The following is a 14000-nucleotide window of genomic DNA, read 5'->3' on the forward strand; positions in this document are numbered from 1 at the left end:
AAAAGTCCAGCACAAGCCGAGAACTTGACTCGTCGTCGCGGTAATCGACGAACGATGCTTGGAATCGAAAGAGACGTGCGTCAATTCATCAAACAGGTGTCGGAATCCTCTTCCGGTGTGTCTCAGCTTTCAATGTTAATTGAGATTGGACTACGATTCCGAGCAAAGAAGTTGGAAGAATCCATTTACAAACATCGATGAACAAGGTATCAATCAATGTGCGATATATCACCTCAGTCTGCCGATGCAAAGGACATGCTTGCACTGGAGATGCTCCCATGGCTCTCCTCGCAGAGTGCGAGCGCGCTCTCGAGGTTGGCGACGATGTCGGTCATGCTTGGTCGATCCTTCCCCTCGAGGTTGACGCAATGCACGGCGGTGTAGGCCACCAGCTCCACCGCCTCGGCTTCGTGCAAGCCTGGCTGCCCCACTCTTGCGTCGAGCACCTTGCCGACCTCGCCTGCCACGACGCAGGGCACCGCATAGTCGACGACGCTGGTCGGATTCCCGTCCTCGTCCTTAAAGATTGCATTTTTTCCGGTGAGCGCCTCGAGCATCACCACTCCGAGTCCGTAAACGTCGCTCTTCACCGTCAGGTGGTGCATCCCGTAGTACTCGGGGTCCATGTACCCGATCGTTCCCGCCGCCCTCGCCGACAGATGCTCCCCCTCCGACTCCGGTCCCATTAGCGACAGCCCGAAGTCCGACACCCGGGCGACCCAATTCCCGTCGAGCAATATGTTGGAGGACTTGATGTCGCGATGGATGATCGGGGGCACCGCATAGTTGTGGAGATACTCGATCCCTCTCGCTGCATCCAGCAGCACCTTGACTCGCATCTTCCATGAATTCAAGACGCTCGATTCCTCGCCGTTCTTAGGGTGTAGATGGTCATACAGAGCTCCGTTCTTCATGTAATCGTAGACAAGGAGCCTCTCTTCCTTCTCCTCGCAGTAGCCCACCAGGCCGACCAAGTGTTTGTGGTGGAGCCGAGAGAGGAAAGCCAGCTCCGATTGGAAAGCGCTCTCCTTTTCCTGGAACTTCTTCGCCCTCGGCCCTGTCTCGCTTCTCTTGATCGCCACCTCCCGCCCATCGGGAAGTTTCCCCTTGTACACCGTTCCGAAGCTCCCGGCCCCGATTTTGGTCTCCAAGGAGAAATTTTTGGTGGCGGCGGCAAGCTCCGAGAGGCTGAACTCCTCGGCGCGGTCCTTGAACGAGGACGGGCCGCTTCTCTGCCGCCGCATGACCCGCGAGCCTTGTCGCCGGAAAATTCGGGACCGCGACCCAGAAGGGGACGTAAAGGGGCTCGGGACGATCGATCCGGCACCCGTAGCAGACGAATGAGCAGCATGAGATCCTCCATTCCCAGCTGCCGTAATCGTTGGTTGAACGGAATTGTGCACCTTCTTGCGCTTGCAAACACCAATCCATACGCAGTAGACGATGGAGCAAACGCCGGAAAATGTTCCGACTGACCCAATGATGGCGAAGGCCAGCCACCTCTTGTTAGTTTTCGTCGATGAAGTGGCCGATGGTGGCGTCGAAGGTGCCGATGACGGTGACGGCGGGCGTGGGCTTGGTTGCACGACTCCAACACCACATCGCTGGCATATAACTCCAGAACCCGAACACAGGGTCTCGGAATCGGCGAACAGCCCGCAACCACAAGAGCTTTGACTGGAAGTGCAAACCCCCGGAAGAAGCGTCGGCAACTGAAGCTTAGTCACCGCCGGGTCTTTCCTGTCCGTCCCCCAACAAAGCACGGTAAAGTTCGCCGTCGTTAGGCCGCAGGTGAGATTGCCAGCGGCGACGATGAACTCGAACGGCGTACTATTCGTCGGCGTGTACTCGCCGCCGGTGCCCCCGCCCCAGCAGACCACCGTGCCGTTGGCTCGCCTGATGGCGCAAGTGTGGTTCGAACCCAGCGCGAGGCTTCCGAACTCGAACGCGGAGCCCGTGGGCGGGGTCGCTTGGCCGGTGTCGTTGTTGCCAACGCAAATGAGGCTGCCGCCGACATCGATACCGCAGACGTGGGAGTCCCCAGCGACGATGGTCGACATGTTGGTGCTGGCAAAGGCGTCCTGGATCGTGCGGTTGCCCGGCCCCCAACAGTTGACCGAGCCACTAGCGTTAACGGCGCAGGTGAAGTCCCGACCAGAGGTGACGGAACTGTAGGAGCCGGAGACATTGGGAGGGAAGCCCCTGTACTGGCGCCACCACTGGACGAACGTGCGGTTGCGGTCGACGGCCGCAATCTGGGCTTCGCCGACGGCGAGTTCCTCGAGGGCAACGGGGCCGTTGTAGACGCGCTTCCTGGGGAGCGTGCCAGAGGAGGAGTTCGCGGCGTTCCAGCAGAAAAAGGCGGTTCCGTCGGCACTCAGGCCGCAGAGGGAGCTGCGGCCGCCGGAGATGGAACTGAAGGAGATGTTCGGCAGGAGGGGGAAGGGTTGAGCGTCGGCGACGCCAGCCCGGGAGCACTGGACGCTCCGGGGGGAGGTTCGGGCGACGATGCCGCAGACGATGTCGGTGCCGTGGGCGATGGCGATGGTGGAGGCGGAGCCGGTTGCTCGGGCGGGAGCGAGGAGGACGGCCAGCGTCGCGGTCACCGCCACCGCAGCAGCGAGACGAAGCCTCATCGGTCGGCGGCGGCGCGGGGGGCGGGTGGGGGCCTACAGGTCGGGGATTCCTCCTCTCTCCCGCATCGATAGCCAAGCGAGGAGAGGCGCGCAAGGAAGAGCGAATAAACCTGCGCACAGTGGGATCGGCGACCGCAGCCATTGTGGTGTGCTTTAAGACAATAAGAGGGAAACGCGGATTGGGTGGGGGAGTGCTTTTTGGACAATTCCGAATGGGGGGCTCTTTTCTTCGTTTCCGTTTTCCTTCTTTCGAGAAGAAGAACGACCGAGTAAAAATTAAAAGAAAATCCCAAATAATAAAAATAATATTCATTGCTTTTCTTTTCAATAGAAAGAGGTTTTTTTTCATATTAATAAAAAGTATGTGTATTTTAGTACGAATGGGGAAACGGTGGGAGGCATATGCAGATGCATCCGCGCTTTTACTGCAGCACTTAATTCATCAGGTCTCGATCATTAATACATCTCGGAAACTGACATCGACTGAGGTACATCTACTTATTATGTCCACCATATTACGATATAATTTATCGTCATCTATTCTAGTTAACGATGGTGTTCGATCTTAATGTTGGTGTGAAGCCACGAGAGCGTGAGACGAACCGAGGACTTCTCCGACCGAGCTACCATTTCCTACGACTGGCACTTGCTGACCTCGTCAACGGTCAGACCAACGAGCATTGGGTCAAAGACGCGAAGGGCGTCACGGCTACTTCTAGACTCGGTCCAACTCAGAGAGAGAGAGAGAGAGGCTTCGAAGAAGATAGAGTTAGTGAGCGGGCGGTGATCGGACGGCGTCGCCTGGGATCCGTGGATCTCACGTGCGCGCGCGAAGGAAGAAGACGCATTGAACCCCGCCGCTGGAGGCACGCACCGACCGCTGCTGTCCTCGTCGCCGGTAGCGGAGCCGTGGGTGCTGGGTTTGGCGAGGCACGGAGAAGGGGGGGTGGCGACGCCGTCACGTGAACGGCGCCTCGTCCTGCAGCAGAGCCAGGAGTGGGCGTGTCGTGAATGACTCGCCGTGAGCATGAGTTTGAGGTGGCAGCTTGGCTGAGTCTGGACAAACCTCAGCTCGGTCACACAAGTAACTCGTCGAAATCACCATTACAAGTTAGTGTGACTCGTTCGTTGACATGGGTAGACTCGCACTTAGACGCTCTCTTACCACTTTAGCAACGCATGGTTGATACCTTAACAGCAGCTACGTAAGAAAGATTGAGGTGAGTTGGACAAACTTATGGTATTATTCTTATAGATGAAGTATATTTGATTGCATAATAATTCGAGGATATATCAAATTTGACTTAAAAACCTTCTTAAATCACCTTAAAAATAAAAGTAAAATAAAACTAATTGAATCACTATGCACATCATATTTGCTTATCATGTCGAAAGATCCAAGTGTGTTGAATAAATTTTATGAATTTACATTAATAAATGAACAGTACTATTAGACAACAGAGATGTCGTGGCGCTGATGAATCAGCATGACCAGGTCAACGAGCCGATGTCGGGAGCTTTCTACAAGATGACTCGGATGATGAGGTACCCGAGCTCTCGGGAAAGAGTGCTGGTTGGCGTTAGTCGAGATCGATTATGATTGGCGACTCCTTGGTGCTAGACAGATCGCGTTTCTGTGCCGAGTCCCTCACCGTCGATGAGTGGTTGTTCTCCTACAAAAATGGCCTTCGTCGGGTGATACTCGATCGTGATCCCTTCGACGAGCAAGTTAGTAACGAGAGGGATTACTTTTTTCCTTCTTTTTTTCTTGCCTCCCCTGACCAGAGGCCAACTAGGGGTTTTATACTGTGGCACAAGGGTTGATGGTGCGTCGATTCGACGTCGTTGTTGCTGACCCCCGAGAGATGGGATGACCCTTCTGACTAATCATCGTTCCGGGACGTACAGAGCGACGTCAGACGGCATCGCCCCGAGCACCCGGGCCGGAACGTATGGCATATCTTCTTAATATGAGCTTCCGGGATGAGACGGGTGACGTAGGGCTCCGATTTGACATGTGATATCAGCGGTGACATGTCCAAGCCACCAAATATACCATACTACACATTTGTGGAATCAAGATGAAACTAAGCTGCATTACACAATCGAATGTAATAAAGTTTATATATAAGTGTTCACTATAAAGTTGTCCAACTCACCATGCAGAATGATCTCATTTTTATTTATTTTAGTGGTTTTAAAAGATTATTTTGTATATTTTCATATTAATTTATAATCGAGCGTAACATATCTTATTTGTAATGTAATACTATAAAATTTATTCAACCTAACTCAAACTTTGCTAATCCATGAAAAATATGACATAAATAATGATAGAAAAAATCTTCACAATAATGACAGCACACGGGGGAGACTTGGTTAACAATAAGTGGGGGTACGAACAAGAAGGAATGATTAGGAATTATTTCCTCCAAAAAAATTTCATGAAATATTTCTTTTTTATTTTTTAATATCAAAAGTTATTTTTTATAGTAATTAAGATTAATTATTTTTTTTATAAAATTTATATTATTCAAGAGTTGTCAGTATATTCTGAAAAAGGGAATCCCATGTTAAAACTAATCAATATGGGTTTTTTAATGAGAGAAAATAATAATTGCCAAAATCGATTACCGACATCCACTGACCAAGTGCCACGCGTCTTAGCCTCCACGTAGACCAATCGCTCCCACCCTAATAATTATAATCAAGTCGACGAAATAAATCCAAAATCAAGCCGGTGGTCAATCCCTACCACACGAATCATAAAGCTCATCACCACCGTGCATTTCTCGGGGATCAGCCGCTCATCATCATAAACAAATCCGGGTCGGTTGTTCCCGCGCCGCCCGTCGCCCCTCCCGTCCTATAAACAGCGGAACGCGGTCTTTGCCGTCGTCATCTCATCGACTCGAACATCCCGAACATCATCCACCAATGGCTTCCCAAGGCGATTTCTAACAACCCAACCGCAGCCGAGTCCCTCGCCTCTCCCCGATCCGTCACCTACTGGTTTGTGCCGACCCCCAAATCATTGGATTCGGTGACTTCTGGATAGAAATCGTGAGTTTTACTGATAAAGCTGTCGCCTTTGTGTTGCTTTGATACAGCTGTGGCTCTTGTGGGTACGCCCTGAATCGGAGCTTCACCGATCGGGACGCAGTCGTGGGGATTGTTGAGGAGGAGGACCAAATTATTCTTCCGGAAATGCCGGAACTTCGTTGGCGTCGGATACGAAGACGGTACCGCCTCATCGGCTGGATCTGATGGCTCCGACTCTGTCTCCGGAAACGAGAGGTTGCGTGGAAGAAATACACTATCAAGATTAGGGCTCTGCAGCCGGCATCTTCATCTGACGAGTCAGGTATTCCTCTCTCTTCCTGATGTCCATGGACAAGTCGACGTCACATATGCTTCTTGATGCTAGAATATCAGATGCACTTGTAAAGGATGTTTGGACCAGGAAAGTTGTCTTTGATCTGTTTGTAGTTTTGTCTCAGAGTCTTAAATACACAGAAATTTGTTTGCTGTTGAGTAATGGTGGGTTTAGATACATTTTCATTATGTGAATTAAGTTGGTTATGAATGAAAATTCTTGGTGTAATCAGAACACTTGCTCGTTTCTCTATTTGTGAGTGATTTCTCCTGTGTAGTATTCATCTTAGAGTTTGCATCTTGTGGGAACATAGTCTTGACTCCCTGAGCCATGATCTTGGTAACATTTTGACATGTGAGCTTTGTGATATTCTAAATCCGATGAAACTGGATATCATTTTGTTTGTCAAAACAGAGCTTGAGGTCAGTAGTTACATTGTTAGATCAAGATGAGGTGGAGGGTTTCATTTGTTAGGTTCATCTTGCATGAGTTTTCTTTGGAAATAATCTAATGATTACGAGGGGAATTGGTGGGAGAAAGAAGCATCCCAACTTTAGGCCATTGGTTTGTGATGTTTCACCAGCTAACTAGGTAAGTTATGGTGTTTTCTTATCTTGGTAACATTCGCAACTTTGCACTTACTTTCTTTGGCCAATGTCTCTTTGCTTATCAAACATGATCTCGGTGTTTGGAGATGATGAATTAAGTGGTTGGATGAAGGTTGCACTTTGTAGCTAGGAGAAAGAAGACTAAGGACTATACCAATTCCATTGTATCTAATTTTTGTTTTCCTTATTTCCACTTGCAGAATCATGAGAATTGTTTTAATGGTTTCTAACTCTTGTTACCTACATCAAAGTTAAAGATCTAGTTACAATTTCGTAGCTACATTATTGACTAGGTGAATGAAAAGGTCTTGAAGATTCTTGATTATACACCAGAAATTCATTTTCTACAGCTAAAATTTTGTCGATATGAAATTTTAGTAGAAATATGTTCTTCAAAACCTGATCTTTGTTTAACAGTTCTAGGCATACATTGTTGAATTTCTTAGGTTGAGCAGATTCATATATACCTATAGTTTTAAGTCAAATATAATAAAATGAATCACAAGATTACAATCCACATTAAAGATATTTGGTAAAATAAAAATTCAAATCCATGACAAAGATAAAGAAAAAGAAAAGAAGGGAAAAGAAATAAGCAAGGGACACCAAACTATAAAAGAAAAAAGTACAATCTTCCACATTTACCTAAACAGCTTAAATCATCAAAATATTGGGAAGATGCAGTAGTACTCAATAGATCCACCAGAGGGAAATAACTGCAGCTGCAAATACAATACCTCCCTCATACGTGCATTTTAAGTTCACTGCAGCAGTGGCTCCACTAGAATCTGAAGTGCCTGAAGGGCTTTCAGCAATGGAGCTTTCCTTCTTTTTTGATTTGTTCGGTGCAGGTGCAGCAGCAGGAGCTGGGGGTCCAAAGATTTCTAAAGGAAGGAGTACCTGATCAAGCTTGTACACAGCTAGCTGGCTATCCGAGTATACCGTGCTGGCGATGGAGGTATTGACAATTCCTGTTGTTATGTTCACTGAGTTTCCAATGGTTGTCACGTTCAATGGGTACCTACCATTGTTAACATCACCCGCCTGTGTTCTTACAGGGTTGCTTATTGTTTGGAACTGAGAGATCGAGACGATGTAAGGCAGTTCATGGAATTGGATTAGCGCAACCTGTTGCTGATCGGTGAGGGAGTTCATTGTGCCAGAGGGGAGGCTGGAGAAAGCACTATCGGTGGGCGCAAATATGGTGATGCCGTTGACGGAGTTGTTCAGCTGGTTGTTTATTTGGTCGCCAACATGGGTGCTTTTGAGCAGGCGGATGAAGGTTCCGAACTCCCCTGCTTTCTCAAGAACGGCTGTGATGTTGGGTGGGCCTGCTGGAGCTGGAGATTCTGCCAGCTGAGCTGAAGTTACAACAATGAATTGGACAAGAAAGAGGAGGGTAATGGCACAAGTGAAGTGTTGCATGGTTTCAGTTGCCTCTTTTCGCTTCAGGAAGATAGGGTATGGACTGTTATGACTTCTTTCCTTGTGCATTGCTGCATGGAGCTTTGGAAGGGGGGTTTTATGCTGGTGGTGGAGGGAGGAGAGAGAACGTGGTGGGTCGTGGGATTGTGTCCTACACCAAACTCAATGAGACTCTCCAGCTAGTTTGCTCAATATGGTCGCAAATGTTTGATGTATGACAGTAACATCACTGCTGTGATTCTTCCTCAGAAAGCTAGCATGCAATGATAGTTGTCCAAAACCATTAGTGAAGAAAGAGAGTGATGCTATTAAGCTACTATTCCCCTTTCTGCTTTATGTTGATATTAGTACTTTCTTGAAATCACAGACATATATATATATTGATATGTTGATGTTGCATGTTAGTGAAAAATGTTCACTGCAACTTCTAATAAGATTCTATTTTGTATGTTACAGAGAGAAGATACCTTCCTAAGATAAAGATCATCCAATAAGATTGCTGATGTGCTGCTCTCTTTAAGATGGTTCTTTACCATGTGACTTCAGGTACTCAAGGAATTCATAGGTTCTTTTCTTATGTGTGCATTCTTTGTCTTGATCTAACCATCATATATAAGCAAGCCTTCATTATATTTGTATTCTCTTGGAATGCTTGGTCAGAAGATATTCTGTTCTTTCATTATTGTTTGTGAGGCATATTCAGAGACAGGTAGCAGAACAATGAATGCAAGAGACATGGCAACCAATGGGGCAGAATTGATCTGTCAAAAGGCACAGAAAAGTGAGCAAATAATTCAGGAGAGGGATCCCATATAGATTGTGTGATAAGCGCCTTTTTCCTTAAAGTTCATGTTAGGTAGTCTTTTTCACTCAAGAGTGTGCTGTAAAATGCCCCCCAAAGAAGTTAGAGAGAGAAAGTGGGAGTCACATGCAATAGATTGTTTCAGGTTTGAGGTGGCCCTTCTCACATGCATCTTCATCAAAACATTTCCCTCACAAGTTATGATACTGCCCAACTCTTTCTTCTTCACTCATCATTTACAATTTTCTTTTTTTGGAGGCTGTGGAAAAAATTAATTAATTTCGTGTGATGTTAGAATACTAAAGCGTAATGAAATCAACCAGTAAATGCATTGATATAATTATGCCATTGCCAAACATACAACTTAGGAAATTGCAAGCCCATTACTTTAGGCACCACAGAATATATTAGACCTTTTCCATTTAATATACTTTTTTAGGGTTTTTACATGTCTATCTGTGCATCTACCCCTATAAAATATAGTATAGCACATACATGTCTCATTGTATTCTGGTTGGTTAATCATCACCAATAATAGTTATTGATGCGAATTTAAATTAAAACTCAAACACCTCAAGCATTCTTAATATTTTCCCCCTTCAACCTACTAGATGTGTAACCCATAGTGATGTCAATATTAATTAGAATTTTAATTTTATTGTACTATCCAGTTATACATGTATGTGAATTTTAAAATTTCTTAAGACATGAAATATATTAACGATCAATCATCATTCGACATATAAACGTCCTATGGAAGTTATTATGGAAGGAAAATATCTAAGTTACTCTCTACCCATCTGCTCGCATAGACAAAAGTTCAAGGCAGTTCAGGGTTGTCTCCTCTCGGCCACCCACATGAAAAAAAACATCATGAGGGGATGTTGGAGTGGCTAGAAGAAGTTATTTCCTTCAAGACCAAGTATAAAAGTTGACTCCCGACATTACGTCGCAAAACTCATTAAAAAAAAAATCAATATCCACTAAGAGATCTCGATCACTGACTTGAGAATTGAAGGGATCGGATCGAAAATTTTTTTCCTAGCATTGCTCGTAGTGTAGATGACATATTGGGAGCTCGACACTTTCACCTTATAGCTATCTCGGAGTCACCTCAATCATCTTATGGGATACTCCTATGTAGTTGGGATGACTATCGACGATGATTTCCCATAACAGCAGGATATATATGATAAACTAAAATTTGAAGGAGCAAATAAAAATTCATTAGAGGAAAGTATATGTTTCCCATGCATCAGTTGATTCCATCTAAAACTGAGAACTTATTCTACCTACAAAACAGATTAAGCAAAAGAGTATGTTGTTAGAACTGCTTATCGATGTCGAGCATTGCAAATGTCTCCACTGTCATCTTTCTCGTTGCTACAGCTCCATGCATGTTTGGTGTCACACCTCCATGGTTGCTCCCACAGCTTCGAGCTTCAGTTCATACTCAGAGGCACACACGCACAATACACCACAGCGAAGCACACAAATTGGATCTATCCATAGTACATGGAAGTCAAATGCTTACGTCTTTTCCAGGTTTCTAATGATATAGTCTGCATTTCTCACCGAGTCTCTTAAAATGACCAAGTAAATACTGATAGCTCCTGATCTGAACTCACCAGAAACAGCCACCGTTGCCGAAGAAGAAGCCCATCTGGTCCTCGCTGTATCCTCCGGCCTCCGCCCCTTCTCCTCCCATTCCCAGGAGATCCATGGTCACGCCATCGCCGTTCTGGTTCATCGACGACGATGGCGGTGGAGCCACCGCTTCCACTCGCCGGTTCCATCCTGTTTCTGTTCCTCTGTTTTCCGGTGCAGTCTCGGAGGGCAAAGCATAGGGTGCCATGATTGGCTCAGCAGCAGGAAACCCCAGCACTGCATTCCCGGCGCCGCCGTCTTCCTCTGTCGGCTTCTTGCCTGTGGAACTCGTGAAGAAATCCGTGAAGTCGGTGGGCGCCTTCTCCTGTGTGCTCCACTGCAAGTCTTTCAGCTTCGAGTAGGAGTCCATGCTTTTCACCGCGTCGCAGAAGAAGGAAGATGATGCAGGTTTGTTTGACGCAGTGCTCCTGTCGTGCTGGTAAAGCTGGAAGGCGCTCCTGCTCGGGTCGCTGATCCAATTCTCCTGTTGCTGATAAGAGTGGATGCTACTCTTCCTCGGATCAGTTTGGTGATTCGGCGTCAGAGTCAGGAAATGTGACGTCGAAGAGTCGCCCGGTGGAAAATTCTTCTCCTGCTGGATCTGAAATTGCTCCATGTTGAGTATACTCTCCGTGCTCATCGCCTGACCGGGGAAGCATGTGGACGCGGGCATGCTCATGGTTGCGTTCATCACCCCTGCCTTCTGCAGCAACGCCGTCGCCGACGACTCGGTGAAGGTACTGGCTAGATGTGGCTGGTGAATGGAGTTCATGCAAACCAAGCTTGCAAGCATCGGTTCATCGATGCCAGCGTAGTAGCTCTCCTTCCCTGCGTCAAAGAATGAGGCTGAGAGAGTGAGAGATTCAGATAAGCTAAGGAAATCATTGTAGACTGTAGAGTTGGCTGCCACAGAGTTCTGTTGCCTCTTACCATAGGCGCAGACGTTTGATAGTGAAAGATGAGGTCCTAGTCCCTGTGATTCCTCTGTAGATGGAGCTCCATGATCCATGAAGGAAGAAGATGACCCACCGAAGAAATCAAACGTAGAGGACTTCCCATTCAGACCATTTTCCTCCCTTAATTCGTCGAGAGATGCGTTGGAGAAAGAGTGATTGGCCGCGAGCGGTGGTGATGCCACCTGAGCCATGCCGCCGTAAGTGCCGGAAGAAGAGTACATACACAAGACCTCATCGTAGCGAGACTTCAGAAGACGAGTTAGGCACACTGGGAGAGATGCCACGAAGTCGGGGTCATCGGGAAGCATGGCAACAGAGCGATTCAGCTGCCCAGCTGATGGCGCATCCCGGTCATCATTCAAGACCGCGTTCGGCTGCTCTGCCGTGGCTTCAACTCGCAGGGGAGCTTCCTGGGGAGAAGTAAACCCGATGTTGGTGTAGACCAGTTGCTCGTTCATGTCGGGAAGTTCAAAGTTGCCGCCAAAGACGTCGACATCGGCCCTGGTGCTCGGCTCTCCGGCGACCGAAGAAGGCAGCTTCATGCTCTCCTCTAACAGCTTGCAGCAGAATGCCCGGTGCGCCTCGTAGCTGTTCTTTCTGCCACATGCGAAGTGTTCGTGTGTCCTAATACGAGCTCATAACTAATAGGCCGATGAATCAATGGTGTAGCCATTGATGCTCACCTGGAGAAGGTACTGCCGCACTCGCATTGATGGTCGCGCAGGATGTGGTTCTTCAGGTGGGCCTTGAGATCCGCCTCCACGGCATAGGGCTTGGAGCACTGAGGGCATATCAGATTCTTGGTCCCGTGCTTCCTGTTGAAGTGCTTCTTGATCCCGGTGATGTCGCTGAGGGCGCGGGACCGGTCGTTGTAGACGCAGGTGGGCACGGGGCAGATGTAGGCCTTGCGTCGCGCCGGCGTGCCGCCGCTCTTCTTGAGCTCCCAGTTGATGTTGTGGGTGCGCATGTGCAGCTGCAGGTTCTGATCCCGCTGGAATCCCTTCCCGCACACCTCGCAGATGTATCGGCCCGTCGCCAGCAGATCCTCCGGCTGCAGCGCCACCACCTCTGCATCGGGATCTGTTGCACCACCAACACCTTCTCTCGTTATCCATGGTAGCGAACTCCACATTCTCCACTGACAGCACATATATCACTCAAGTACAAGAGGAAGATAAGGGAGTTCTGCAGTGTAAGCATGCCTGGGCGCCCTGCCGGTCTCGTCTTCCTTCTTTTGCGTTCATTAGGGTTAGGGTTTGGCTCCCCATGGTTGCCTGCGGTGGAAGCTTTGCTGAACATTTTCCTAAGTACACACTTCCTGCAATCAAAACAATCGTACGCACTCTGGAATTCGAATCTAAGATATGAAGTAGTACGAGACAGTAGCATTAAAATCCACGACTAATATCGATTACATGACTGAGATGGAGAAAAAGCGTGCACAACAATCATGTGGATTGATGTCTGCATGAAGAGATAGGCTTCTTCCTCACCTCTGTACGTAAACTCTTTGATGGTAGGAAAACTTTGGGCTACGAACTATGCAGCAAATTCTAATGCAATCTACTTATGCAGCATATATATCTCATGATCTATGAATTGTCGTGAAGTGACATTACCGAGATTATTAAGGGGAACAGAATACAAGGAATTCCAATCAGCAAGCAGATGAAGGATGAGATAGTCATCTCCAAGAAAAGAAGTCAATCTTGAACAGCATCTATGCATCAAGAGAAATGAGATACTGTACACTAAGTCACAAGATAACGTTACTCTTTCTGTGTATGCATGGCTCGAATCCATTGCCAAAACTTAGAGGTATCCACTTTAATAGAATAACACATGCTTAGAGTTTGGCAAGGCAACAATACTGCATATCAACCCTGTTTTATATGTACATATATGGTAAGTATCTTTAATATCTTAATAATGTAAGACTTATCTGCAATCTATCTCTATATGGCACATAAGAATCTTTTTGTCTAAAAACTTCTCCTTTCATTTGTGGACTAACAAACCCTAATTTTACATTCTTTTGTTTATATACCATAATATTATTTTTTATATATTAATAGAATCCAAAAATTAAGTTATGATTTAAACTCAATACATGCAATATAAATCTTAAATTTCTTAGATATATGATAGTAACCTCGAGTTTATATCTCTGACTCATGAATTATCATTTTCAACAATGATTAGATAGGGTCCAAATCCATTTCCAAAAAAAGAAAATTATCTTGATCTATGATTATCTGCTTTATAAGATGCTGAAGAATTGTGAAGACAATTAGGACTTCCTATTTAGGAGTACAATGTTTTTAATTCATCCATTCCTATATGTGGCAAAATTATCTTTACTTTGCATGATAAGTTTGTATGCATGCACACTCAATCTTGAATTATAATTAGCTTTATACATTGACATTTGCATTGGTGGAAGCCTGATATAACATATTACTATTTCCCATAAAATTAATCTTTGAAGTATAATTTTCATATCACAACAATTTGGTGCATGTTAAAAGAAAGCTAATTTTGACAGTGCAA

General features: G+C 46.5%; 3 protein-coding genes across 3 annotated transcripts; all 3 read right to left on the reverse strand.

Moving 5' to 3' along the window:
* Positions 1–127: 127 nt before the first annotated feature.
* LOC135640649 (putative serine/threonine-protein kinase-like protein CCR3) lies at positions 128–2778 on the reverse strand. The gene has a single exon (XM_065155327.1). It carries the CDS (start codon positions 2634–2636, stop codon positions 234–236), a length of 2403 nt encoding a protein of 800 aa, XP_065011399.1. The 5' UTR covers positions 2637–2778; the 3' UTR covers positions 128–233.
* A 4304-nt stretch (positions 2779–7082) lies between these two features.
* On the reverse strand, positions 7083–8103 carry LOC135640230 (fasciclin-like arabinogalactan protein 12). Its single transcript, XM_065154477.1, has one exon. It carries the CDS (start codon positions 8043–8045, stop codon positions 7311–7313), a length of 735 nt encoding a protein of 244 aa, XP_065010549.1. The 5' UTR covers positions 8046–8103; the 3' UTR covers positions 7083–7310.
* Positions 8104–12129: 4026 nt separating this feature from the next.
* LOC103989904 (zinc finger protein NUTCRACKER-like) lies at positions 12130–12600 on the reverse strand. Its single transcript, XM_009408846.2, has one exon. It carries the CDS (start codon positions 12598–12600, stop codon positions 12130–12132), a length of 471 nt encoding a protein of 156 aa, XP_009407121.2.
* Between the last annotated feature and the right edge of the window lie 1400 nt (positions 12601–14000).

This window comes from Musa acuminata, chromosome BXJ3-6 (genome assembly GCF_036884655.1).
Source record: "Musa acuminata AAA Group cultivar baxijiao chromosome BXJ3-6, Cavendish_Baxijiao_AAA, whole genome shotgun sequence".
Classification (NCBI taxonomy): domain Eukaryota; kingdom Viridiplantae; phylum Streptophyta; class Magnoliopsida; order Zingiberales; family Musaceae; genus Musa; species Musa acuminata.